Here is a 24,296-nt window from a genome sequence, read left to right on the forward strand (position 1 = left end):
GCCTGAAGGCACACACTCAACTTCTTCCCCTCTGCCATCGGATCTCTGAATGGACATTGAACCCGTGAACACCACCTCACTACTTTTAAGTTTTTTTTGTACTACTTATTTAATTATTTAACATATATAAAATAGCATTTGTATTATGAGCAACACACACAAAAAGCCAGAGGAACTCAGGCCAGGCAGCATCTTTGAAAATAAATAAAGGCAACATTTTGGGCCAAGACCCTTCTTCAGGACTGAGAAGGAAGGGGAAAGACGCCAAAATTAAGATGTGGGGGGGAGGGGAAGGAGGCTGTAAGGTGACGGGTGAAGCCAGGTGGGTGGGAAAGGTCAAGGGCTGGAGAGGAAGGAATGTGACAGGAGAGGAGAGTGGACCATAGGAGAAAGGGAAGGAGGGAACGCAGGGGAAGTGACAGTCAGGTGAGAAGAGGTACAAGATCGGGGGGGGGGGGGGGTTACCAGTTATTAGTTTACCAGAAGTAGAAGTCGATATTCATGCCATCTGACTGGATATGAAGTGTTGGCTCTCCACTGCCAGCGGTGGCCTCCTCTTGCCTCAAGAGGAGGCCATTGACCGCCACATTGGATTGGGAATAGGAATTGAAAGGTTTGTCCACTGGGGAGTCCCGCATTTGGCGGATGGTGCGAGGGTGCTCGATGAAGCGGTTCCCCCCCCCCCCCCCGATTTACGGCAGGTCTCACCAAGGCAGAGGCCACATCAGGAGCAGCAGGCACAACTGACGACCCTCAGCGGATTCACAGGTGAAGTGTCGCCTCACCTGGAAGGACTGAGGAAGGTATTATGTGGATAGGTTGAGTGAGGTAGGGCTTTCCTCTTTAGAGGGAAGGAGGATGAGGCAACTTGATAGAGGTGTACATAATTATAAGAGGCATACATCAAGGGGATAACCAAAGACATTTCCCCCAAGGCAGAAATGGTTCATACCAAGGAGCATAATTTTGAGGTGGAGAAAAGTATGAGGAGGGGGTGGGTGGGCAAATGTATATCAGCCAATCACGTGACAGCAACTCAACATATAAAAGCGTGCAGACATGGTCAAGAGGTACAGAGTGGGGGAAGAAATGTGACCCAAGGAACTTCGACCATGGAACCATTATTGGCGCCAGACAGGGTGGTTTGAGTATCTCAGAAACTGCTGATCTCCTGGGATTTTCACACACAATGGCCTCCAGAGTTTACAGAGACCAGGCTGCAAGAAACAGAAAACTTCCAGTGAGCGGCAGATCTGTTGGGGAGGGGAGAACGACATCTTAGTACCGGGAGAGGTCAGAGGAGAACGGCCAGACTGGTTCAAGCTGACAGAAAGGCGACAGAAACTCAAATAACCTCGTGCTACCACGGTGGTGTGCAGAAAACGCACACGTGGAACCTGATGACGGGCTACGGGAACAGAAAACCACAAACGTACAAAAACACACTCCGTGGCCGCTTTATTCGGTTCTTCCACGACCCGTGAAGGTCGTCAACGATTGTATTTCCAGAGAGTAGGAAACTTTCAGGAGGATTGGAGCCAGAAACTTGACAGTGCCTCGTTTGCTAAAAGAGGAGGAAATCAGTAATGCAAGGGGGCATAATTTTAAGGTGATTGGAGGAAAGTATGGGGGGGGGGGGGGGAATGCCAGAGGTAATTTCTTTGCACAGAGTGTGTTGGGTGGATGGGGCAGCAGATAAATTAAAGCCAACAAATGAACTCTTCTCCGGCTTCCAGCCAGGTATGAGTCTCGATTAAAACCGACGTTTCGATGACAAACTCTGCCAAATTCTTCAGGGATCCCTGAAGAGGATGGCAGAGTTTGTCATCGGAGCTTCGGTTATAATCAATACCCATACCCAGCCGGAAGCCGGAGAAGATTTTTTTCGTCATATATGCTGTGAAAGCACTCGATCCTTTTTCGCATTAGAGCCATTTAAGGAACTCTTAGATAGATACATGGATGATAGAAAAAAGGAAGGCTAAGTGGGAGGGAAAGGTTAGATTGAGCTTAAGAGTAGGCAAAAAGTTTGGCACATCTTGTGTTCTACGTACATACTGCTTACTGGACTAGACACTGCATCTTCGAAAAGATCTGCAGGAGAGATTCTCCGGACTACCACCAGTGTTCCAAACAGCTAAAAGTATGAGTTCTGTCATTCATGGGATACAGAAAGTTTGTGTTGGCGCGTGGCCAAGTGGTTAAGGCATTCGTCTAGTTACCTGAAGGTCGCTAGTTCAAGCCTTGGCTGAGGCTTGCGTGTGTGTCCTTGAGGAAGGCACTTAACCACACATTGCTCTGCGACGACGCCGGTGCCAAGCTGTATGGGTCCTTGGACAACATCAGTGTCATGGAGAGCGGAGACTTGCAGCTTGGGCAACTGCCGGTCTTCCATTAAAAAAAAACCTTGCCCAGGCTTGAGCTCTGGAAACTTTCCAAGGTGCAAATCCATGGTCTATCGAGACTAACGGAGGCCTACACACACAGAAAGTTTGGGTACGATTAGATCGAGTTTCTTTCAGGATAATTTAAAGGAACTGGCAGAGTAATGCCGGCTTAAGCGAGAATTCAGAAACTTGGAGACAAACAAGAGTTCAAGGCTCGGCCATTGACAAGAACAAAAACTGAATACGTTCAGGCAAAAAAACGAAATGGACGAGATGTCAAACTCTCTCCCACAAAAATACAGTTGATGCAGACTTAGTTAACTGTTTTATATCGGTGATTGGTACACACGTTTGCTAACCAAGGGTATTAAGAGTTACAGAGCACAGACTGGTAACTGGATACAAAACATTAACAAACACAGTGACTTACTGGAAAGAAAGAATGGCTTCTGCCTGAAGGTACATGGCTCCAATGGAAAGTCAGGACGGACAAGCAGACCAGAAGGCTACTCCATTCTGTCTGTAAAGTTGGGACTTGCCTCAATAAACATGATCTCTCTTTATATTTTTTTTAAATCAGAAATTTATATTCTATGCCATACAGTACAAGATTGTCAGCTCCATTTTGCACATTAAGTAAAAGTTTCTCTTGGATAATTATACAATCTCTTTGTCAGGAAAATAGTTACTTTTAGAAAATATATTGCTTGATTTACAAATATTTCTGTGGTCATTGCTAGAAAAAATATCTTTCTTCTTGGTTTGACAGGAGGACCCATTTCCTCGACAGAAGTTTTGTCAGTAGTGAGGTTAAGGAACTGCAGTTGTGGACAGAGTTCTGGACACTAGCTTGCTGGTGGTGGATTTGATCAGCGGCAAGGTTCTAGGTATTGCTGGCGCGGGAGCCGCAGTTTACAGACCCGGGCAGCCACTGCTGGCAGAATCGGTATGGACTGGGAAACGATCCTGAGAACTGGGCAACCTGTCTACAGAAAGGTCTGTGCACCTCCAGCACCATTCCCTGGCCGCCCCCCCCCCCCCAACCCCCCACCGAAAAGCCCAAAGCCACTGACGAGCTTTCCGAGGTGGCCACTATTGCGTCGGCGGGAGCTCAAACCGCAAAAGAGCAGCAGAACGAGGTCAGGTCGCCGTCTCGGTGATGCTGATTTGACGGATAATCACAGGCCCCGGGGCCAAAGGGGAACTTGGCCGCCTCTACTCCGACTGTGGGACAGGCTCACCCGGGAGGAGAGTTTTAACATTTCATCCCGGAAACAACAGCCCGCTCTCAAGGCCTGCTTTGGCGGAGTCGGCCTGTATGGCAAACTCAAACCCCTCGGACAGCCGCCTGACAGCAGAGGTTTCAGGAACGTTTCCGTTCAAAGGTGACGGGACTTGGGACAACTCCGCTGTAAATGTCCCCCTCCCAAGGGGAAACATCCTGACTGGGACGTTGGATTTTGAATTGGCTCAGATACTCTCAGCTGACCTTATTAGAGGGATTTCTGCGTTTAGCCAGGACAGCGGCAGAAATAAACGTTTAAAGTTTGACCCTCGGTGTTGGGTGGGGGTGGATAAAGACTTGTCGAGCTAGCAAGCACTGTGCAGGACCGCCTAACCCTGGCCGAGTTATGCTGCCCCCGAAGGTCGACGCCAGTCCCCAGCTTGGACAACCCGTCGCAGGCAGGGTGCCACAGTCGGCTCCGTCCAGTTTGAAAAGACGGTTGCTGGATCAATACATCCTGCACAAAGGGAGCTATCTGGGATACCCTGCTCCAGGAAGTGGGGGGGGGGGGGGGTAAGGGGAGTTTAGAGAGTTGCGAGCAAAAGTGTCCTGCTCAGGGTGAAGAGAGCCGCCCGATTCCTCGAAGGAGGCACAGCGGGCCGAACGAGGAGGTCGGAAGGAAGTGGAGAAACCGCCGCCATAGATCACAATGACCTGAGGCAGTCACCCCTCCGGGGGGGAGCGGGAGCGGGGGTGGTCTGGTGATCGAGACCTCTTGCATCACTCTGTGAAAACTCCACCCGTCAGCGCTCCCCCCCCACCCCGTCCTAATTCCTACCCCACCACCCCACCCAACGGGCTGGGGAACTAGGGGTAAGAGCCGTCCTCAAATTCAACGCACGGAAGCAGAGGGTTCCCGGAGCAGCCCTCCTGCGTGATCTGAACAGGCCGCTCAGCGGCACGAGAGAGGCGTCCGAAACAAGGAGCAGCGCTACGATCCCGTGAAACCGCAAGGGGGGGAATCCCCCACCCTCGGTCTGGGGCCGTCTCTACCCGACTTCTCTCTGTCCGCCTCGCCCCGAATCTCACTCACTGCTGGGCGGTGGGCACGGGCTGCCCTCTCCCAGTGCTCCACAGGAGGGGGTAAGCGGTAAATTTGAACGCCAGGCAAAGACTTTTCTCCCTCTGAAAACCCCTCATCATCCCTAGGCTGCAAGAACATCCACTCCCTGGGCCTGACACTCAACCCGATAGCACCGTCAGAAGACTGCAGGGTTGAAGGGGCCCAGGTGGCCAACGGCGCTCAGGAGTGAGCTGTGGCTAGTGTTGCCAGCCCGCCTCAAACCAAACTGTCCTCTCCTGATAGCCTCTCTCATCCCACCCACTCAAAATTAACGTCCTCCAACTACTAGCACTGACGGGGCCCACACCACCTTCTCTCATCTCCCGCCCGCCTCCCAGGTCAGAACAGGGAGCGCGCCTCGCTGATGCAAAAGCTTACAGAGGAGGGGACGCTGTCAGGAACGCAAGACGCCAGAACGAGGGGGGCAACGGGTAGTGAGACAACTGGAAGCCATCTTGGATGTCAGAGCAATGGAGCTTCCCCACAGGGTGCACAGGGTAAGATAACAGCTTAAACAAATCCTGAGTATTCACAGCACGAAGGAGGTGGGCGGGACAGGGGCGAAACCAGCAGAAAACGAAGCACTCCGAAATTTCTCTTTGCCCGTGGCCCTCGAAGGAGCGGCTGAAATGTGATTGAAAGCACCAGGACACTGGTGTCCGGATTTCGGAGGCGATGGCTGCGAGGCATCCGTGCAAACGCGGCGCCCTGCGGAGGCCCGGGTCTGTCCGAACCGGCGCTTCCTTTGCAAGTCTCGTCGAGGAGCAGAGAACGCCGGCTGATTCGAGCGCCCGTTCCGGGAACTCCCGCCTCCCGGAATCGTGAGAGCTGGATTCCCCAGTTCCTGAGAAGTTCCCTCGGTCCCCCTGCTGGTCATCCAGAAGGCAAGTTCCCTGAATGCCAGACGCACAGGACGCGGCAGTTGAGGGGCGGTGGTGGGTGGGGTGGGGTGGGTTGTGGGGGTGGGGGGGGGGGGTCAGGTGCAGACTGAGGTGCTGGTTTCTGGTTTGGTGAGGTGGCAGATAGCAAGCGTCCCGTACAAGGTCGGATCAGTCAAAGGGAAGAGCAGCAGGAGGAAGAGGACAACTCCCAGCACATAGAAGAAGAATATAACAAGTTTCTGAGGGTGCTCGATGACAGCCCCGATTGCTGGGAATCCCATGTAGTTACAGAAGGAATGGCAGAGAACCGGGCCAATGAGGTGACCTGGAAGACAAGGATTGTGTCAGATCAGTAGGTGTGCCCCCCCTACACCCCACCCCCAGGTACAACTCACCCCAATGCCCACTGGGATACCAAGAACTTCCAGAGACATTCACCCCCTCCCCAAATACCCTGGACCACAAACCACAAAACACAGGCAGCCCCTACGCGGGACACCAGGAAAACACAGACCCCCCACACAGGTCACCAGGAAAACACAGGACACCCCCCATGCGGGTCACCAGGAAAACACAGGCCCCCCCACACGGGTCACCAGGAAAACACAGGCAGCCCCTCTACGGGTCACCAGGAAAACACAGCCCGCCCCCCACGCGGATCACCAGGAAAACACGGGCCGCCCCTTCGCGGGACACCAGGAAAACACAGGACACCCCCCATGCGGGTCACCAGGAAAACACAGGCCGCCCCCCACGCGGGTCACCAGGAAAACACAGGCCGCCCCTACGCGGGACACCAGGAAAACACAGGCCCCTCCACACGGGTCACCAGGAAAACACAGGCCGCCCCTACGCGGGACACCAGGAAAACACAGGCCTCCCCACACGGGTCACCAGGAAAACACAGGCCCCCCCACACGGGTCACCAGGAAAACACAGGCCCTTCCACACGGGTCACCAGGAAAACACAGGCCGCCCCTACGCGGGACACCAGGAAAACACAGGCCTCCCCACACGGGTCACCAGGAAAACACAGGCCCCCCCACACGGGTCACCAGGAAAACACGGGTCACCAGGAAAACACAGGACGCCCCCCACGCGGATCACCAGGAAAACACAGGCCGGCCCTTCGCGGGACACCATGATAACACAGGCCGCCTCTCAGTCCCTCCCTGGGACAGCGGGTGTCGGAGGCGGTGGATCCCCGATGCGGGCAGGAGCGGCAGGGAGGGAGAGGCAGTTCGGAGTGAACAGACACTGACCTGTCCTGATGAAGATAAACGCTGTGTAAGCCCCGAACACTGCCGTGTAGGAAAACTGGAAAACTGGGAAGAGAGGGAATGGAAAACACCTGGGTTAGCTCAAGTACTTGGTAACGGGTGACCTTGGCTTCTGTGCTGGGCACCTGCTGGGAGGACAGGGCCCAGAGGTGGAGAAATTTTCAATGTTCTACTCAATGCCCTCCTCCAAGAAGACCTCAACCTCGTCCGAGGGTTGCGTGCCTCAATGACCCAGACAGCCATGGTGGCTGGCATCAGGGCTTTATGCCTTTGGTCTTGGCAGGGTCAGAGGGCAGAGGTCAGAGTGGTCCTCCGGTCCTCCAGGTTCGGGGGTTCAGCTCGGGCCGTACTAGTAAGACAGACTTGTTGAGGAAAGCAGCAATGAAGCGCCCTTCTACATCTGAGTGCGATGGTATTCCCGCGTCTCCTCCACCCAGGATTTGCGTGACTGACACGACGGAGCAAGCCAGAGATGGAGGAGCTTCATCGCTGGCCGCGAGTTCTCACTTCTGCGGGGCGAGCTTTCCTCCTCTCCCGACTCCCCTGGCTTTAGTGAGGCAGACGTAGTTTGCCCTCCTCCACCCTCTCCCTGTCCATATTGGGAGCCCAGAGATCATGACCTGGGGGAGTGGGGGGGTTGGCATGCTTCGGTCTGTCTCACCTGCATCAACTACACACACACACATCTGTCATAGGGCATGTTACACTGCAGGACGTTACGGCATCTCATTAGGTGATGTAAACCATCCCAAGATCACCGCCATACACAAATGCACTGCAGTTCTCCCCATTTATAACATATAACAACTACAGCACGGAAACAGGCCATCTCGGCCCTTCTAGTCCGTGCCGAACGCTTGCTCTCACCTAGTCCCACCGACCTGCACTCAGCCCGTAACCCTCCATTCCTTTCCTGTCCATATACCTATCCAATTTTGTTTTAAATGACAATATCGAACCTGCCTCTACCACTTCTACTGGAAGCTCGTTCCACACAGCTACCACTCTCTGAGTAAAGAAGTTCCCCCTCATGTTGCCCCTTAACTCTCAACTCATGTCCTCTTGTTTGAATCTCCCCTACTCTCAATGGAAAAAGCCTATCGACGTCAACTCTATCTATCCCCCTCATAATTTTAAATACCTCTATCAAGTCCCCCCTCAACCTTCTACACTCCAAAGAATAAAGACCTAACTTGTTCAACCTTTCTCTGTAACTTAGGTGCTGAAACCCAGGTAACATTCTAGTAAATCTCCTCTGTACTCTCTCTATATAGATAAATAGATAGGCATCCGTTAGTCTCGATAGACCATGGATTTGCGCCTTGGAAGGTTTCCAGGGCGCAAGCCTGGGCAGGGTTTTATGCCCAAGCTGCAAGTCTCCCCTCTCCACGCCACCGATGTTGTCCAAGGGAAGGGCACTCGGACCCAAGCAGCTTGGTACCGGTATCGTCGCAGAGCAATGTGTGGTTAAGTGCCTTGCTCAAGGACACAACGCGCTGCCTCAGCTGAGGCTCGAACCAGTGACCTTCAGATCACTAGACCAACGCCTTAACCACTTGGCTACGGGCCAACACTCTCCCTGTTTGCCTCACACTGAACACCGAGGGGAACTGATTACCTGGTCATCGCTGTTGTTTATTGATTGACTTATTGAGATACACCTGATCTCAACTCATCTCCTTGCCTGCCCATCACCTCCCTCTTCCATGGGCCTCTGTCCTCTCCCATTAGATTGCCCCTTCTCCAACCCTGTTTCTCTTTCACCAATCAACTTCCCAGCTCTTTACTTCACCTCTCCCTACCTCCTGGTTACACCTATCACCCTGTGTTTCTTCCCCCACCATCTTCTGACTCTTCATCGTTTTTTCCTGAGTCCTGAAGAAGGGCCTCTTCCGAAACGTTGGCTGTTTACTCTTCTCCACTGATGCTGCCTGACCTGCTGGTCCCTCCAGAATTGTGTGAGTGTTGCTCGGATTCATCGTTTACACAGTCCAAGTCAATGCTCTAAGGTGCCCCCGCTTCGTCTCACTCACTTTCTCTCTCACACACACACACACGCAGAGGGGCAACGAGAGCGCCCTTCCCCACCCCAGGCACAAATGCAAGTCAGCAAGCCCCCTCCTCCTCATCCCTGGGTGTCGTGTGCTTCTCACCCGCCGAGAGGAAGATGCCCACGACTGTCCCTTGTCTGAACTTCAGCAGCTCGATGACGTGGTGGAAATGAGCTGGGGAGGAAAAAGAAAGAGGTAGAAAATTAAGCAACACACACACAAAATGCTGGTGGAACACAGCAGGCCAGGCAGCATCCATAGGGAGAAGCACTGTTAATGTTTCGGGCCGAGACCCTTCGTCAGGACTAACTAAAAGAAGAGATAGTAAGAGATTTGAAATTGGGAGGGGAAAAGGGAAATGCGAAATGATAGGAGAAGACCGGAGGGGGTGGGATGAAGCTAAGAGCTGGAAAGGTGATGGATACAGAATGGATACAGAGCTGGAGAAGGGAGAGGATCATGGGACGGGAGGCCTAGGGAGAAAGAAAGGAGGAGGGGAGCACCAGAGGGAGATGGAGAACAGGCAAGGAATGATTGTGAAAGGGACAGAGAGAGAAAAAAGAGAGAAAAGAAAAAAATGGGGGATAAATAAATAAATAAGGGATGGGGTAAGAAGGGGAGGAGGGGCATTAACAGAAGTTAGAGAAATCAACGTTCATGCCATCAGGTTGGAGGCTACCCAGACGGAATATAAGGTGTTGTTCCTCCAACCTGAGTGTGGATTCATCTTATAGACAATAGACAACAGGTGCAGAAGTAGACCATTCGGCCCTTCGAGCCTGCACCGCCATTTTGAGATCATGGCTGATCTCAAAATGATGAAGTGCAGCGTAGATTACATCTACTCCTCTACTGTCAGAGTGTCGGAGCGGAGCGGAAGTAAGGAGTGCTCGTGGTCGACAGACGACTGGAGATCGGAGGATCAGAGGATCAGCCGTTGTAGGTAGGCCGAGACCCTCGGACCTACCTGGAGAGTACCTGAGGAGGAAGGTAAAACTGCGCAGGCGCGGTGACGTCAGCGGCGAGTGCGGGCTTTAAAAAGAGGCCCACTTTCAGAAGCGGGCAGCGGTGTGCGTGGGAGCAGAGTGCTGGGCTTTGGCGCAAGAGGACTTCGGTGAGAGGAAATCAGTGAGCCTGAGTACGTGCTTGCTGAGGTAAAAAGGTAAGGTCGGTAGGTACTTTTTTCATTTATTCTGACTAATCTGAGATCAAGTAATGGGGGAGACAGTTAGAGCAGTGATGTGCTCCGTATGCAGTATGTGGGAGGTCAGGGTCAATACAGTTGTCCCTGATGACCACACCTGCAACAGGTGCATCCAGCTGCAGCTCCTATCAGACCGAGTTAGGGAATTGGAGCAGGAGCTGGATGAACTACGGATCATTCAGGAGGCAGAGGCAGAGATAGATAAGAGTTATCGGAAGGTAGTCACACCGAAAAGACAGGAGGTAGGCAAATGGGTGACAGTCAAGAGAGGCAGGGGGAGCAGACAGAGAGAGCAGAGCACCCCTGTGGCCATTCCCATCAAAAATAAGTATACCGTTTTGGATACTGTTGGTGGGGATGATCTACCAGGAACGTTGCAGTGGTCCTGTCTCTGGCACTGAGGTTGGACCCTCGACTAGGAAGGGGGGGGAGGGAAGAGAAGAGAGCGGTAGTGATGGGGGATTCTATAGTCGGGGGCGGATAGGAGATTTTGTGGGGAAGATCGGGAGTCTCGGATGGTATGTTGCTCCCCTGGTGCCGGGGTCTGAGACATCTCAGATCGGGTGCAGGTTATTCTCGAGAGGGAGGGTAAGAATCCAGATGTTGTGGTCCATGTAGGGACCAATGACGTGGGTAGGATGAATGAGGGGGTCCTGCTTAGGGAGTTCAGGGAGTTAGGTGCGAAGCTGAAGAGCAGGACCTCGAGGGTAACAATCTCAGGATTGCTACCTGTGCCACATGCAAGTGAGGCAAGGAACAGAAAGATTATACAGATTAATACGTGGCTGAGAGGATGGTGCAGGAGGGAGGGCTTCAGGTTTTTAGATAATTGGGCTTTGTTCCAGGGAAGGTGGGATCTGTTCTGAAGGGACGGTTTACACCTGAACTGGAGCGGTACTAACATTCTTGCAGGGAAATTTGCTAGTGCTTCTTGGGGGGTACCAAACAGTAGCATGGATATTGGGTGCAAGTTGAATAGGGAGTTAACATTGGCATGTGGCAAAGGTAATGTCGCAGTAGTTATGGGGGATTTCAACATGCAGGTGAACTGGGAGAATCAGGTTGGTGCTGGACCACAGGATAGGGAGTTTGTAGAGTGCCTACGGCATGCATTCTTGGAACAGCTTGTACGAGAGCTGACCAGGGACAAGGCTATTCTGGATTTAGTGTTATGTAATGAACAGGATTTGATAAGTGATCTTGAAATAAAGGAGCCATTAGGAGTTAGTGATCATAATATGATAAGTTTTTATCTGCAATTTGAGAAGGATAAGGGCAGCTCAGAGGTGTCAGTGTTGCAGTTGAACAGGGGATACTATGGAGCCATGAGGGAGGAGCTGGCCAAAGTTGACTGGACGGATATCCTAGCAGAAAAGACAGTGGAACAGCAATGGCAGGTATTCTTGGGAATAATGCACAAGGTGCAAAATCAGTTCATCCCCCGGAGAAGGAAGGATTCAAAGGGGGGAAAGGGGCCACAGAGGTTGACAAAGGAAGTCAGAGATTGCATAGCATTAAAAAAAAAAGGAAGTATGACAGAGCTGAGGTGAGTAGGAGGTCAGATGATTGGGAAGTTTTTAAAGAACAACAGAACTTAACTAAAAAGGCAATACGGGGAGAAAAAATGAGGTACGAACTCAAGTTAGCCAGGAATATCAAGGAGGATAGCAAAAGCTTTTTTAGGTATGTGAAGAGAAAGAAGATAGTTAAGAACAATGTTGGGCCCTTGAAGAATGAATTGGGTGAAATTGTTATGGGTAACAGAGAAATGGCAGAAGAATTTAATTAGTACTTTAGATATGTCTTCACTAAGGAAGACACAAGCAATCCCCCAGATGTATGGATGGGCCAAGGACATAGGGTAACAGAGGAAATGAAACAGATTGACATTAGGAAGGAAATGGTGATGAGTAGACTGATGGGACTGAAGGCTGACATCTCCCCAGGTCTAGATGGTCTGCATCCTAGGGTACTAAAGGAGGTGGCCCTGGAAATTGCGGATGCATTGGTAATCATTTTCCAATGTTCCTTAGATTCAGGATCAGTTCCTGAGGATTGGAGAATGGCTAATGTTATCCCACTTTTTAAGAAAGGAGGGAGGGAGAAATCAGAGAACTATCGACCTGTCAGCCTGACATCGGTGGTGGGGGAAGATGCTAGAGTCCATTATTAAAGATGAAATAGTGGCATATCTAGATAGCAGTGATAGGATTGGGCCGAGCCAGCATGGATTTACCAAGGGTAAATCATGCTTGACTAATCTGTTGGGAGTTTTTCGAGGATGTAGCCAGGAAGTTAGACGGGGGGAGATCCAGTGGATGTAGTGTACCTCGATTTTCAGAAGGCATTTGATAAGGTCCCACATAGGAGACTGGTGGGTAAAATCAAAGCTCAGGGCATCGGGGGGAAGACATTGACATGGATAGAAAACTGGTTGGCAGATAGAAAGCAAAGGGTAGCGGTGAATGGGTGTTTCTCGGAATGGCAGGTGGTAACTAGTGGGGTGCCACAGGGCTCTGTATTGGGACCACAGCTGTTTACGATTTACGTCAATGATTTAGATGAAGGTATTGAGAATAACATCAGCAAATTTGCTGATGATACTAAGCTGGGTGGCAGTGTGACATGTGATAAGGATGTTCGGAGAATTCAGGGTGACTTGGATAGGCTGGGTGAGTGGGCAGATACTTGGCAGATGACGTTTAATGTGAATAAGTGTGAGGTTATCCACTTTGGGAGTAAGAACAGGAAGGCAGATTATTATCTGAACGGTGTAGAGTTAGGTAAGGGAGAAATACAAAGAGATCTAGGAGTCCTTGTTCATCAGTCACTGAAGGTGAATGAGCAAGTGCAGCAGGCAGTGAAGAAGGCTAATGGAATGTTGGCCTTTATTACAAAGGGAATTGAGTACAAGAGCAAGGAAATCCTCTTGCATTTGTATCCTCTTACATCTGGAGTATTGTGTACAGTTTTGGTCTCCAGGGTTAAGGAAGGACATCCTGGCTGTAGAGGAAGTGCAGGAGTAGTTGACAGTAGAGGAGGCCATGGATAGGCATATCAGAATGGGAATGGGACGTGGAATCAAAATGTGTGGCCACTGGGAGGTCCTGCTTTCTCTGGCTGAAAGAGGCAGAAAATGAACATCAGGGCACACGTCCCCTCCTTCGCTCCTGACGGCATGAGCCTTGCTGAACTTGCCCAGCCTGGGACTTCAGCCACACACCCCCAGTCTACTTTGTGACAGTTGGCAGAGGGATAGAGGCAGTGCTGGTGAGGAAGGAATTTCAACTAGAAAAAACTACCCAGTGGAATAATCTTGGCTGGTATCCCAGTCTCCTCCGGCAAGGGACTGAACAGGCTAGCAAACTCAGGTTGGTGTCCAGGTTCTCCCACAGACTACGGGGCTTTGCCATCCAAAGCCTTAATGGTTCAAACTGTCCCTTCGTAAACATTGAGAGGAAATTGCAGACAGAAGCTTTCCCTTCCATTTCAGAGCCGCGCAAACACACACAAAACATTGGAGAAACTCAGCAAGGCAGGCAGCATCAATACGATAAACAAATGACGGCGTTTCAGGCCGCGACCCTTCATCAGGAAAGGGGGAAAAAAGCAAGAATAGGTGGTTGGGGAGGGGGAAGAAGGGAAGGAGGTCAAGCTGGCAGGTGAAAGATCAAACCAAGTGAAGGGGAAGGAGGTGGGGGGGGGGGGAGGGAATGATTGAGAAGCTGGACGGGGATAGGCGGAAGAGGTTCACTCCAGTCTGCACCAAGCCTTTTCACCCACCACCTCTGTTTCCTTCAGACCTGCAGAGACACCGAGCCAACTCCTGGAAGCACTTCAAATTTCTTCCATCTCCGCAACCACCTCCATCAGTCGCCGCTTAAAGTGTCAAGGAAGATTGAAACGTCAAGGCGGAAGGCGGGTGCTCGGCGCCGACTACCTGCTTTATGAGGAAGAGGAGCCTGTGCGGCCCATCACTGTGCCAGGAGGGTAGGCCTCTGCCCTCGAGTGGCGTCTCTGTCGGTGATGTCGGAGGATGTTACCGAGGTTCTGCGTCTATGGGTTTGGTTTATAGACTATGACTTTTTCGGTCATACGGTTTTTCATTGTGTTGTCCCCCTTTCTATCTCATGCGGGGGGAGAGGGGGGGGGTCGACGTTCTTGTTGCACTGTGTGGGGCGAGAGAGAGTTTGGGGTGGTTCACGATCAGGATGTTATATTTTTTCCATGGTTCTCTGTCAAGTGGCTATCTGGAGAAGACAGATCTCAGAGTTGTACACGGCATGCATATCTGATAATAAATAATAGGGTAGTTAAGAAAGCTTATGGGGTGTTAGCTTTCATAAATCAAGGGATAGAGTTTAAGAGTTGCGGGGTAATGGTGCAGCTCTATAAAACTCTGGTTAGGTCACACTTGGAGTACTATGTCCAGTTCTGGTCGCCTCACTATAGGAAGGATGTGGAAGCATTGGAAAGGGTACAGAGGAGATTTACCAGGATGCTGCCTGGTTTAGAGAGTATGCATTATGATCAGAGATTAAGGGAGCTAGGGCTTTACTCTTTGGAGAGGAGGATGAGAGGAGACATGATAGAGGTATACAAGATACTAAGAGGAATAGATAGAGTGGACAGCCAGCGCCTCTTCCCCAGGGCACCACTGCTCAGTACGAGAGGACGTGGCTTTAAGGTAAGGGGCAGGAAGTTCAAGGGGGATATTAGAGGAAGGTTTTTCACTCAGAGAGTGGTTGGTGTGTGGAATGCACTGCCTGAGTCAGTGGTGGAGGCAGATACACTAGTGAAATTTAAGAGACTACTAGACAGGTATATGGAGGAATTTAAAGTGGGGGGGGGGGGGGTTATATGGGAGGCAGGGTTTAAGGGCCGACACAACAGGGCCTGTACTGTGCTGTATTGTTCTATTCTATAAACCTTTAGTACTCCCCTCTTCTTTCACCCGCGAATTCGGCATTTTTCCACCTTGGACTGTCCCGGATGCTGAAGATGCATTTCATTTGTACAAAATCCCATTCCTTCCAAACACAGCTGCGCATCTTGCCCGAGCGTTGGTCACTTTAGCCACTTCTCCCCAAGCCACAGAGGCAGCACTGTGGCCCAATGGAGTACTTGATCAAGCTGACCAAACACAGAGGGTCCACCCTAGCGGGTGGGGTCATCTGTTCACTGGGGTGACCATAAAGCCCAGCGTGCGTAGTGCGTACAGCAAATGGCAGGACCCTAATGTACAGAGGGGTCTTGGGTCCCTGAAAATGGGAGCACAAGTGGATAGGCTGGTAAAGGTGCCTTCATCAGTCACGGTTCCTTCAGGTTTTTATTGCCAGGGGTGGTGGTGGGGACAAGCTCCCACTACCTATTAAATGCTCCCAATGGCATGCACCTCAAACAGCCTCTGGCAACCAAGCCCGGCTCCTGGCCTTCACGTGTGCCTTAGCTAAGCCCGGAAGAACCGTCTCTACTGTCGGGGAAGGGGCAAAGGCGGGTTACCGGCGCCTTAAAAACCAGCCGCTTCCGACAGATGGGACTCACCAGCCGTGGTTGGCAATTCAAATCGAAAGAAAACTCCGATCTCGAACCTCCGCCATTTCCACTCACGTGGAGGGCTTCAGGAGGAAAACCCGAGGGAAGATCCGGAGCCGGACTCCCTCAGGCAGTCCCATGTTGAGTTCAACGCTGACAGGCAACTCCTGCGACGCCGCTGATACCAAACTGTACCGGTCTCTGCCGTTCATCGGATGCGTGGAGAGGGGGAGCCTGCAACACGGGCGACGGCTTGCTCTCTGTACGGTCCTGACCAGGCTTGCCTGTCTAGACAGCTGGGGCGCAACATTCATGGTCAACTCTGACTAACGGAGGCCTCAGGAAGGAGTCAAGGAACCGAGCGCAAGAGTCAGGAGGCCACGCTGCAGCTGGGAGCAACTTTGGTCAGGTTGCAACCGAAGCACTGAGTGCAGTTCTAGTCCCTACTGCGTGGAAACTACAGCCCAAGCACCCCGTGTTAGAAGAAGTCATTTGGAGGCAACATCCACTCCGCGGAGGAGGAGGAGTGGAAGGAAGCTATCCTTCTTCAAGTACAGATGGATCTTGGGGTCCAGGTCCAGAGCAAGTGAAGTGGACAGGAAGGCCTGTGGTGTCATCGGTCAGGATAGCGAGCGTAACAATCAGGAGGTCACGATGCAGCCGTACAAAACTTTACTTGGGCTGAATTTGGAGTGTTATGCGCAGTTCTGGTCACGCCATTACAGGGAGGATGCCGGGGCTTTGGAAAGGGTGCAAGGAAGGTTCACCAGGATTACAGAGCATTCGCGACAAAGAGAGCGTGGACAAACTTGGGCTGTTTTCTCCGGAGCGTTGGAGATCTGATCGACATTGACAAAATTATGAAAGGCATTAGGGTAAACAGTCAAAACCATTGTTCACCCCCCACTACCACCACCACCCAGGATAGAAACACCGAATACTAGTGGATGTAGCTTTAAGGTGAGAAGGGAAAAGTTTAAAGGAGAGCGGAAAGATTTAAAGTGAGAGGGCCCCTCATCTTAGAAGAAGAGACGTACTGGAATTGGAGAGGGTCCAGAGGAGGTTCACAAGGATGGTTCCAGGAATGAAAGGGTTATCATCCGAGGAACGTTTGACGGCTCTGGGTCTGTACTCACTGGAATTCAGAAGGATAAGGGGGAGGGGGGTGGATCTCATTGAAACCTTTCGAATGTTGAAAGGCCTAGACAGAGTAGATGTGGAAAGGATTTTTCCCATGTGGGGGAGTTTAGGACAAGAGGGCACAGCCTCAGGATAGAGGGGCACCCTTTCAAAACAGAAACACAGAGAAATTTCTTTAACCAGGGGGTGGTGAATTCATTGCCACATGCAGCTGTGGAGGCCAGGTCGTTGGGTGTATTTCAGGCAGAGATTGATAGGTTCTTGATTGGACATGGCATCAAAGGTTACGGGGAGAAGGCCGGGAACTGGGGTTGAGGAGGAGATTTTAAAAAAGAATCAGCCATGATTGAATGGTGGAGCAGACTCAATGGGCCACCTGGCCTAATTCTGCCTTATGGTCTAAATATTTTTCCTTTACCTGAATCATAGGCTGTCCCTTTCTCTGGAGGTTTGACCTTTTGAGAAAATGATCAAATGTTTGACAGTTTACTCAGAAGAATCAAAACAGCTTCAATGTCGCTTGGAAGCCACTTCCTGATGCATAATTATACAGCTACCCGAGATACTGAGACAGCTTTGACACAGTCGGTGACATGCTCCTCTCTGTTCACAGCCTTCTCCAGAGAAAGGCACTAGCCACACAAGAAAAATAAACACTAACAGATTTATCAAATGATTTTCCATTCACAAACTGATATCCAGTATAATTCCACAGGAGTCGGAACAGGCTGCCTTGACTATTGGTGGAAGCAGTCACAATTGTGGCACTCAAGAGGTGTTTAGACAGTTTGTGTGCGGGCAAATCGGTTTCATTTAATTTGGCAAAATGGCCGGAGGATCTGTTTGAAGACCAGCGACGTGGACGGGTGACGAAGGACATCGAGAGTCCAGGCCTCTGCTTCACACGCTCCATCCGGGGTCGGATATCCACGCGAACAGGAGGCACGCCTGGAGTTTGAGCTTGGGGTCCTGTGATTGGCTAGTACAGGGGATTAGCGGTACCAAAGATCGAAGCCCGAAGGTTGATCGGAAATCTCGATGTCCCGAGCCAGGGGACTGGAGGCGTGGAGGCCCGTCCTGGGGTTGGGGGGGGGGGGTGCGCGTGTATGTATGGGTGGGAGGGCGACGGGCAGTGAGGTAAGGGGCTTGTTTTGCTGCCTGCTGGGCACTGCAGGCACACAGCGCTGGCTCTGGAATATGGAGACGCTGGCTGACTGCCCCGACACATTCTGAGGTTGTGTTGGCTGTTAACGCAAACACTGCAGCTCACCGTATGTCTCTGAGTACAAGTGAGAAATAAACTGGAATCTGTTCCTGTGCTGTACTGTCCTGACACTTGGCGGGGTGTGGGGGCGCGGGCGAGAGGCTCTCTTGTTCTCAAGCCCCGAGGCAGCAGGGAAGTGGCGGAAGTAGGAAAAATAACCAAATAAACGCACTTCTGGTGGACGGGCAAACTTCACCCTGACGCCGCGCCCACCCCAGACGACGCCACTCACCGACTCCAAAGAAAAGCGGGCAGGTTACGATGGCCCGGCTCAGGCCGGTGCAGGGCACCAGCATGGGCAACATGCACGCCCGGAACACCAGCTCCTCTGTCAGCGGGGCCACCACCTGGTTCCGCATCCAGCGCATGTCCGCCAGGCACTGCACCCAACACCGGGGGTCTGCAAAAGAGACGACAGAGGATTAACGCACCCTTTGGACAGCAGAGGTACAGCGCGCTGACACAGGAGACTGCAGACGCCGGCGCTCAGCGGGGCGGCATAACCGTTAGCGCAGTCACTTTACAGCACCAACGATTGGGGGTTCAATTCCCGCCACTGCCTGTAAGGAGTTTGCACGTTCTCGCCGTGACCGCGTGGGTTTCCGCTGGGCGCTCGGGTTTCCTCCCACAGTCCGAAGACGTACAGGTTGGCGTCAGTAAATTGTGGGCCAGAAGCACAGCGACAGCAGCCGGCTGGCCCCAGAACACGCTTGGACTGCTTTAGTCTTTAACACAAATAGCACAGCAGGATTTTGAGATTAAAACATACAAGAACCATCTTAGTATTACAAGAAAAAGTTTGTGAACCCTTTGCAATTATCTGGTTTTCTGCATTACACGTAAAATGTGGTCTGATCAGGATAACGGACAAACACAATCTGCCTAAACTAACACACGAACAATTGTACTTCTTATCAATACTGTGTACACCATTTAACCTATCAGAGTCTAGGTTCAAAAAAGTATGTGAACCTCTAGGGTAAGGCCTTCTACAAAATCTATTTGGAGTCAGGTGTTCCAATCAATGAATGCTGAAGGGGGTGAAAAAGACCTCCATAAACTTGCTAAGGTCTCTGTTCATGGGTCCACTATAAGAAACACACTGAAGATGAATGGTGTTCATGGAAGGACACCACGGAGGAAACCACTGCTCTTGAGAAACAACATTGCAGCATGTCTCAAGTTCGCAAAAGACCACAGTCCCACAATGCTTCTGGGACGATGAAATTACATTTCGACTGTTGAAAGGCATGGACAGAGTGGATGTGGCAAAGTTGTTTCCCCATGGTGGGGGAGTCTAGTACGAGAGGACATGACTTGAAGATTGCAGGGCGCCCATTCAGAACAGAGGCGAAGAAAAATTTTTTAGCCAGAGGGTGGTGAATCTGTGGAATTTGTTGCCACGGGCGGCAGTGGAGGCCAAGTCATTGGGTGTATTTAAGGCAGAGATTGATAGGTATCTGAGTAGTCAGGGCATCAAAGGTTATGGTGAGAAGGCGGGGGAGTGGGACTAAAGGGGAGAATGGATCAGCTCATGATGAAATGGCGGAGCAGACTCGAGGGGCCGAATGACCGACTTCTGCTCCTTTGTCTTATGGTCTAAAAGTTGAACTTTTTTTGGCAGAAATGCACACCGCTATGTTTGGAGGGAAAGGGGCACTGCACACCAATATCAAGACCTCATCTCAACTGGGAAGCATGGTGGAAGGAGCATCATGGTTTGGGGCCGCTTTGCTGCCTCGGGGCCTGGGCAGCTTGCAATGGTTGAGGGAGCAATGAATTCAAAATTGTATCAAGACATATTACAGGACAATGTCAGGGTTGCAGTCTGTCGCCTGAATTTTAATAGAAGCTGGATGATACAACAAGAGAATGATCAGAAACACAAGAGTAAATCAACAACAGATTTAGAAAGAAGAAAAATTGTGTTTTGGAATGGCCAGGTCAGAGTCCAGACCTTAACCCAGTTGAGAAGCTATGGCATGACCTGAAGAGGGCTGTTCATGCAAGTTATCCCAGAAATACTGATGAACTGAAACAGTTTTGTATGCAGGAATGGTCTAAAATTCCTCCTCGCCGTTGTGCAAGTCTGATCAGCAGCTACAGGAAGGTTTGGTGGAGGTTATTGCTGCTAAAGGAGGTTCTACCAGTTATTGGCGCGTAGCCTAGTGAGCAAGGCATCAGACTAGTAACCTGAAGGTCACTGGTTCGAGCCTCAGCTGAGGCAACGTGTTTGTGTCCTTGAGCAAGGCGCTTAACAACACATTGCTCTGCGACGTCACCGGTGCCAAGCTGCTTGGGTCCTAGTGCCCTTCCCTTGGACAACATCGGTGGCGTGGAGAGGGGAAGGCCTGCAGCTTGGGCAACTGCCGGTCTCCCATACAACCCTGCCCAGGCCTGCGCCCTGGAAACTCCAGGCGCAGATCCATGGTCTCTCGAGACCGACGGATGCCACCACCACCACCACCAGTTAGTAAATACAAGGGTTCACATGCTTTTCCCAGCCTGGACTGTGAATGATTAAACAATGTGCTCAACAAAGACATGAAAAGTGCAACTGTTTGGGTGTTATTAGTTTAGGCCAATTGTGTTTGTCTGTTATTGTGACTTAGATGAAGATCAGACAGACTACATTTTATGAGTAATTAATACAGAAAAACCAAGTAAATGCGAAGGATTCACAAACTTACTCTTGCAATTGTATATGCTTAACAAAAGCCGCAGCCCTTTACTTCCATTACGAACAAACCAGAACGCTTACACTGATGTCATCACGTCAGACACCATCCCTGAAAGTGAACAACTCAACGATGGTGTCTGTGAAATATGTAGAACAGTATCTATTATGAACAATGCGTGTCACCTGTCACCCGTTACATTCCCCTACAGGACAATCCCTGTACGGTTCGACGAACTTTCCTCGCCCGTCTTTACATCGCTGGACCCAAGGAGAGAACGCGTCCACTTGATTGCTCAGTCAAAAGAATTACACAACCTTGACGTCACTTGGAAACATTTCCCGATGTACAATCACACAGGTACCTTAGTTACTGAGACAGCCCTGACAGAGTTGGCATCACGTTCGTCCCTGCTCAGAGCCTTTGCCAGAGAAAGGGACAAGCTTCCAAAAAAAATTAATAGATTTCCCATTCACAAATTGATGTCTAATATTAATTCCTAAGTCTTCAAGTCCTTAATAATAGATTCCAATATTTTCTCTCTGTCCAACATCCGCCAAACTGCTCGATGAACATAGAGACAGCACAGTACAGGCCCTTCAGCCCACAATGTTGTGCTGACCATTTAACTTACTCTACAGTTAATCTAACCTTTCCCTCCTACATCGTCCTACATTTTTCTACCATCCATGTGTCTTTCTAAGAGTTTCTTAAATGCCCCTAATGTATTCAGGATTCAAGTACATTTATTATCAGAGAGTGTAGCTTTGAGATTTGTTTGCTCATGGTAACAAAGCAAGAAATCCAAAAGAACCCAATTAAATAAAAATAAAGAATAAAAAAGAAAGACCAACACCCGATGAGCAAGAGAAAGAAGAGAAAAAGACACAAATTATGCAAGCAATCTAAGCGAACGACAGCTTTCCAAACCGAAATTGATGCCTCAGATCCGAACCCCGGAGCAGCCTGGAGTAGGCCCGAAGCCTCGCTTATCAGTTCATCACATTAGTGAGCATGGAGCACGGCAGCCGGGGCAGTCTTCATAGCCTCAGCAGCATGGAGAGAGGAGCAACCATCGCGGAGGGCGAGCGAAATCGCCTCCCATACTGGATCCCAACACCCTGTCTTTTCAGTTTGTCTGAGCCGGCGTTTAAATTGACCAAACAACAGAACTGTATAATTCCTTGACTCCTTCTCGCTTGCCCATCTTAAGTAGCGGGCTTATCTTCAACAACATCTGCTCAATCATCTTTTGATGCTTGGAAGACGTCAACAAGGCCAGCCATTCAGAAACCTTTCAAAACCGTGGACTGGAAGTTACAAGAACCTGGGACCCATTAATTTCCCCAGTACTCCTCCCCCAGCCCCAACAGCTGCTAATTTCTTTGGGCTTCGTGTTCTCTGAGTTTAAGTTCTCCAGCTGCCAGATTTGTGTTTTTCTGTAATACAGGATTCTCAACACTAGTTAACCACTATGCTGTGGTGTGTGGCCAGGTGGTTAAGGCGTCGGTCTAGTGATCTGAAGGTCACTGGTTCGAGCCTCAGCTGAGGTTGTGTGTGTGTCCTTCAGCAAGGCACTTAACCACACATTGCTCAGCGACGACACCGGTGCCAAGCTGCTTGGGTCTTAATGGTCCCTTGGACAACATCGGTGGCGTGGAGAGGGGAGACTTGCAGCTTGGGCAGCTGCCGGTTTCCCATACAACCCTGCCCAGGTTTCATCATCAAAAATCAATGGACAGCCGAAGAAGATTTAACCACTATGGCGCCAGCAAACAACGCCACCAACGTCACGGAACTTCTTTCACTTCTTCGAAGTTTGTTTCTTTCAAATATGGTTCTACGACTGTTGGAGCCTGTGACCTACGTTTCGAAGGTGTGCTTTCAGGACAATAGAGCGAGCTGGCACTTTGCTGTCTCTTGAGAGGCTTTGAGCGACGTGTGTAGCCTTGAGGCCAAGAAGCTGGGAGGTGGGGAGCCAGCCCACGACTGACTCCGTCTCTCGCTGACTGAAGCGCCGAGGAAGGTTGAAATCATCCAGGCATGGGCGGAAGTCAAGTGAGTGGCCGGAGCCGTCTACCAGCTCGCTCGCTCACAGCTGCTGGAGGAAGGTGGCCATGTATGACGGTCTCTCTCTCTCCCTCTCGCTCGCTGTTCCTGGAAGAAGATCTCTGCATTCCAGTAGTCTCTCTCTCCCTCGATGGAGTCCTGGGTCCTGGGCAAAGGTTTAATCGACGCCATTTGTGGACTGGACGCTGTAGTTCACGTTATGATGGCTTCTGGTTCCTCCTTTCCTGTTGCTCTTTGGGGAGATTTTGATCGGGACAGCCTGCAGATAATGAACACTGAACTGAACCGAATAATCCTGGACTCCCTCGCTTTGCGTCCTATATTCTGAATTTTTCGCTTGCTGTTGGCGCAATTTGCTTTTATTTTGCGGGGTTCCATGGTTCCATGACTGTCTGTGGGGAAGGCGAATCTCAGGGTCATATACTGCATACATATATAACCATATAACAATTACAGCACAGAAACAGGCCATCTCAGCCCTTCTAGTCCATGCCAAACGCTTACTCTCACCTACCTGCATTCAGCCCAAAACCCTCCATTCCTTTCCTGTCCATATACCTATCCAATTTTACTTTAGATGACAATATCGAACCTGCCTCTACCACTTCTACTGGAAGCTCGTTCCACACAGCTACCACTCTCTGGGTAAAGAAGTTCCCGCTCCTGTTACCCCTAAACTTTTGCCCTTTAACTCTCAACTCATGTCCTCTTGTCTGAATCTCCCCTACTCTCAATGGAAAAAGTCTATCCACGTCAACTCTATCTATCCCCCTCATAATTTTAAATGCCTCTATCAAGTCCCCCCTCAACCTTCTACACTCCAAAGAATAAAGAGCTAACTTGTTCAACCTTTCTCTGTAACTTAGGTGCTGAAACCCAGGTAACATTCTAGTAAATCTTCTCTGTACTCTCTCTATTTTGTTGACATCTTTCCTGTAATTCGGTGACCAGAATTGGACACAATTCTCCAAATTCAGCCTTACCAATGCCTTGTACAATTTTAACATTGCATCCCAACTCCTATACTCAATGCTCTGATTTATAAAGGCCAGCATACCAAAAGCTTTCTTCACCACCCTATCCACATGAGATTCCACCTTCAGGGAACTATGCACCATTATTCCTAGATCATTCTGTTCTATTGCATTCTTCAATGCCCTACCATTTACCATGCATGTCCTATTTTGATTAGTCCTACTAAAATGTAGCACTTCACACTTATCAGCATTAAACTCCATCTGCCATCTTCCAGCCCATTCTTCTAACTGGCCTAAGTCTCTCTGCAAGCTTTGAAAACCTACTTCATTATCCACAACGCCACCTATCTTAGTATCATCTGCATACTTACTAATCCAATTTACCACCCCATCATCCAGATCATTAATGTATATGACAAACAACATTGGACCCAGTACAGATCCCTGAGGCACACCACTAGTCACCGGCCTCCAACCTGAT

The 24,296-nt window shown here is 50.4% G+C and overlaps 1 protein-coding gene across 2 annotated transcripts in view; it reads right to left on the reverse strand.

The window, feature by feature from the left end:
• Nucleotides 1-2,695: 2,695 nt before the first annotated feature.
• The window catches only part of rce1a (Ras converting CAAX endopeptidase 1a), a 40,674-nt gene continuing 19,073 nt past the window's right edge, over nt 2,696-24,296 (reverse strand). For both annotated transcript variants that reach the window (XM_073031197.1, XM_073031198.1), the window contains exons 5-8: nt 18,323-18,490; nt 9,050-9,121; nt 6,879-6,941; nt 2,696-5,941 (exon numbers count right to left, since the gene is read on the reverse strand). In XM_073031197.1, the coding sequence (XP_072887298.1) occupies nt 5,712-5,941; nt 6,879-6,941; nt 9,050-9,121; nt 18,323-18,490 (533 nt within the window). In that variant the 3' untranslated portion in view covers nt 2,696-5,711. The remainder of the gene's footprint in view (nt 5,942-6,878; nt 6,942-9,049; nt 9,122-18,322; nt 18,491-24,296) is intronic.

Source organism: Hemitrygon akajei, chromosome 28, assembly GCF_048418815.1.
Source record: "Hemitrygon akajei chromosome 28, sHemAka1.3, whole genome shotgun sequence".
Taxonomy (NCBI): domain Eukaryota; kingdom Metazoa; phylum Chordata; class Chondrichthyes; order Myliobatiformes; family Dasyatidae; genus Hemitrygon; species Hemitrygon akajei.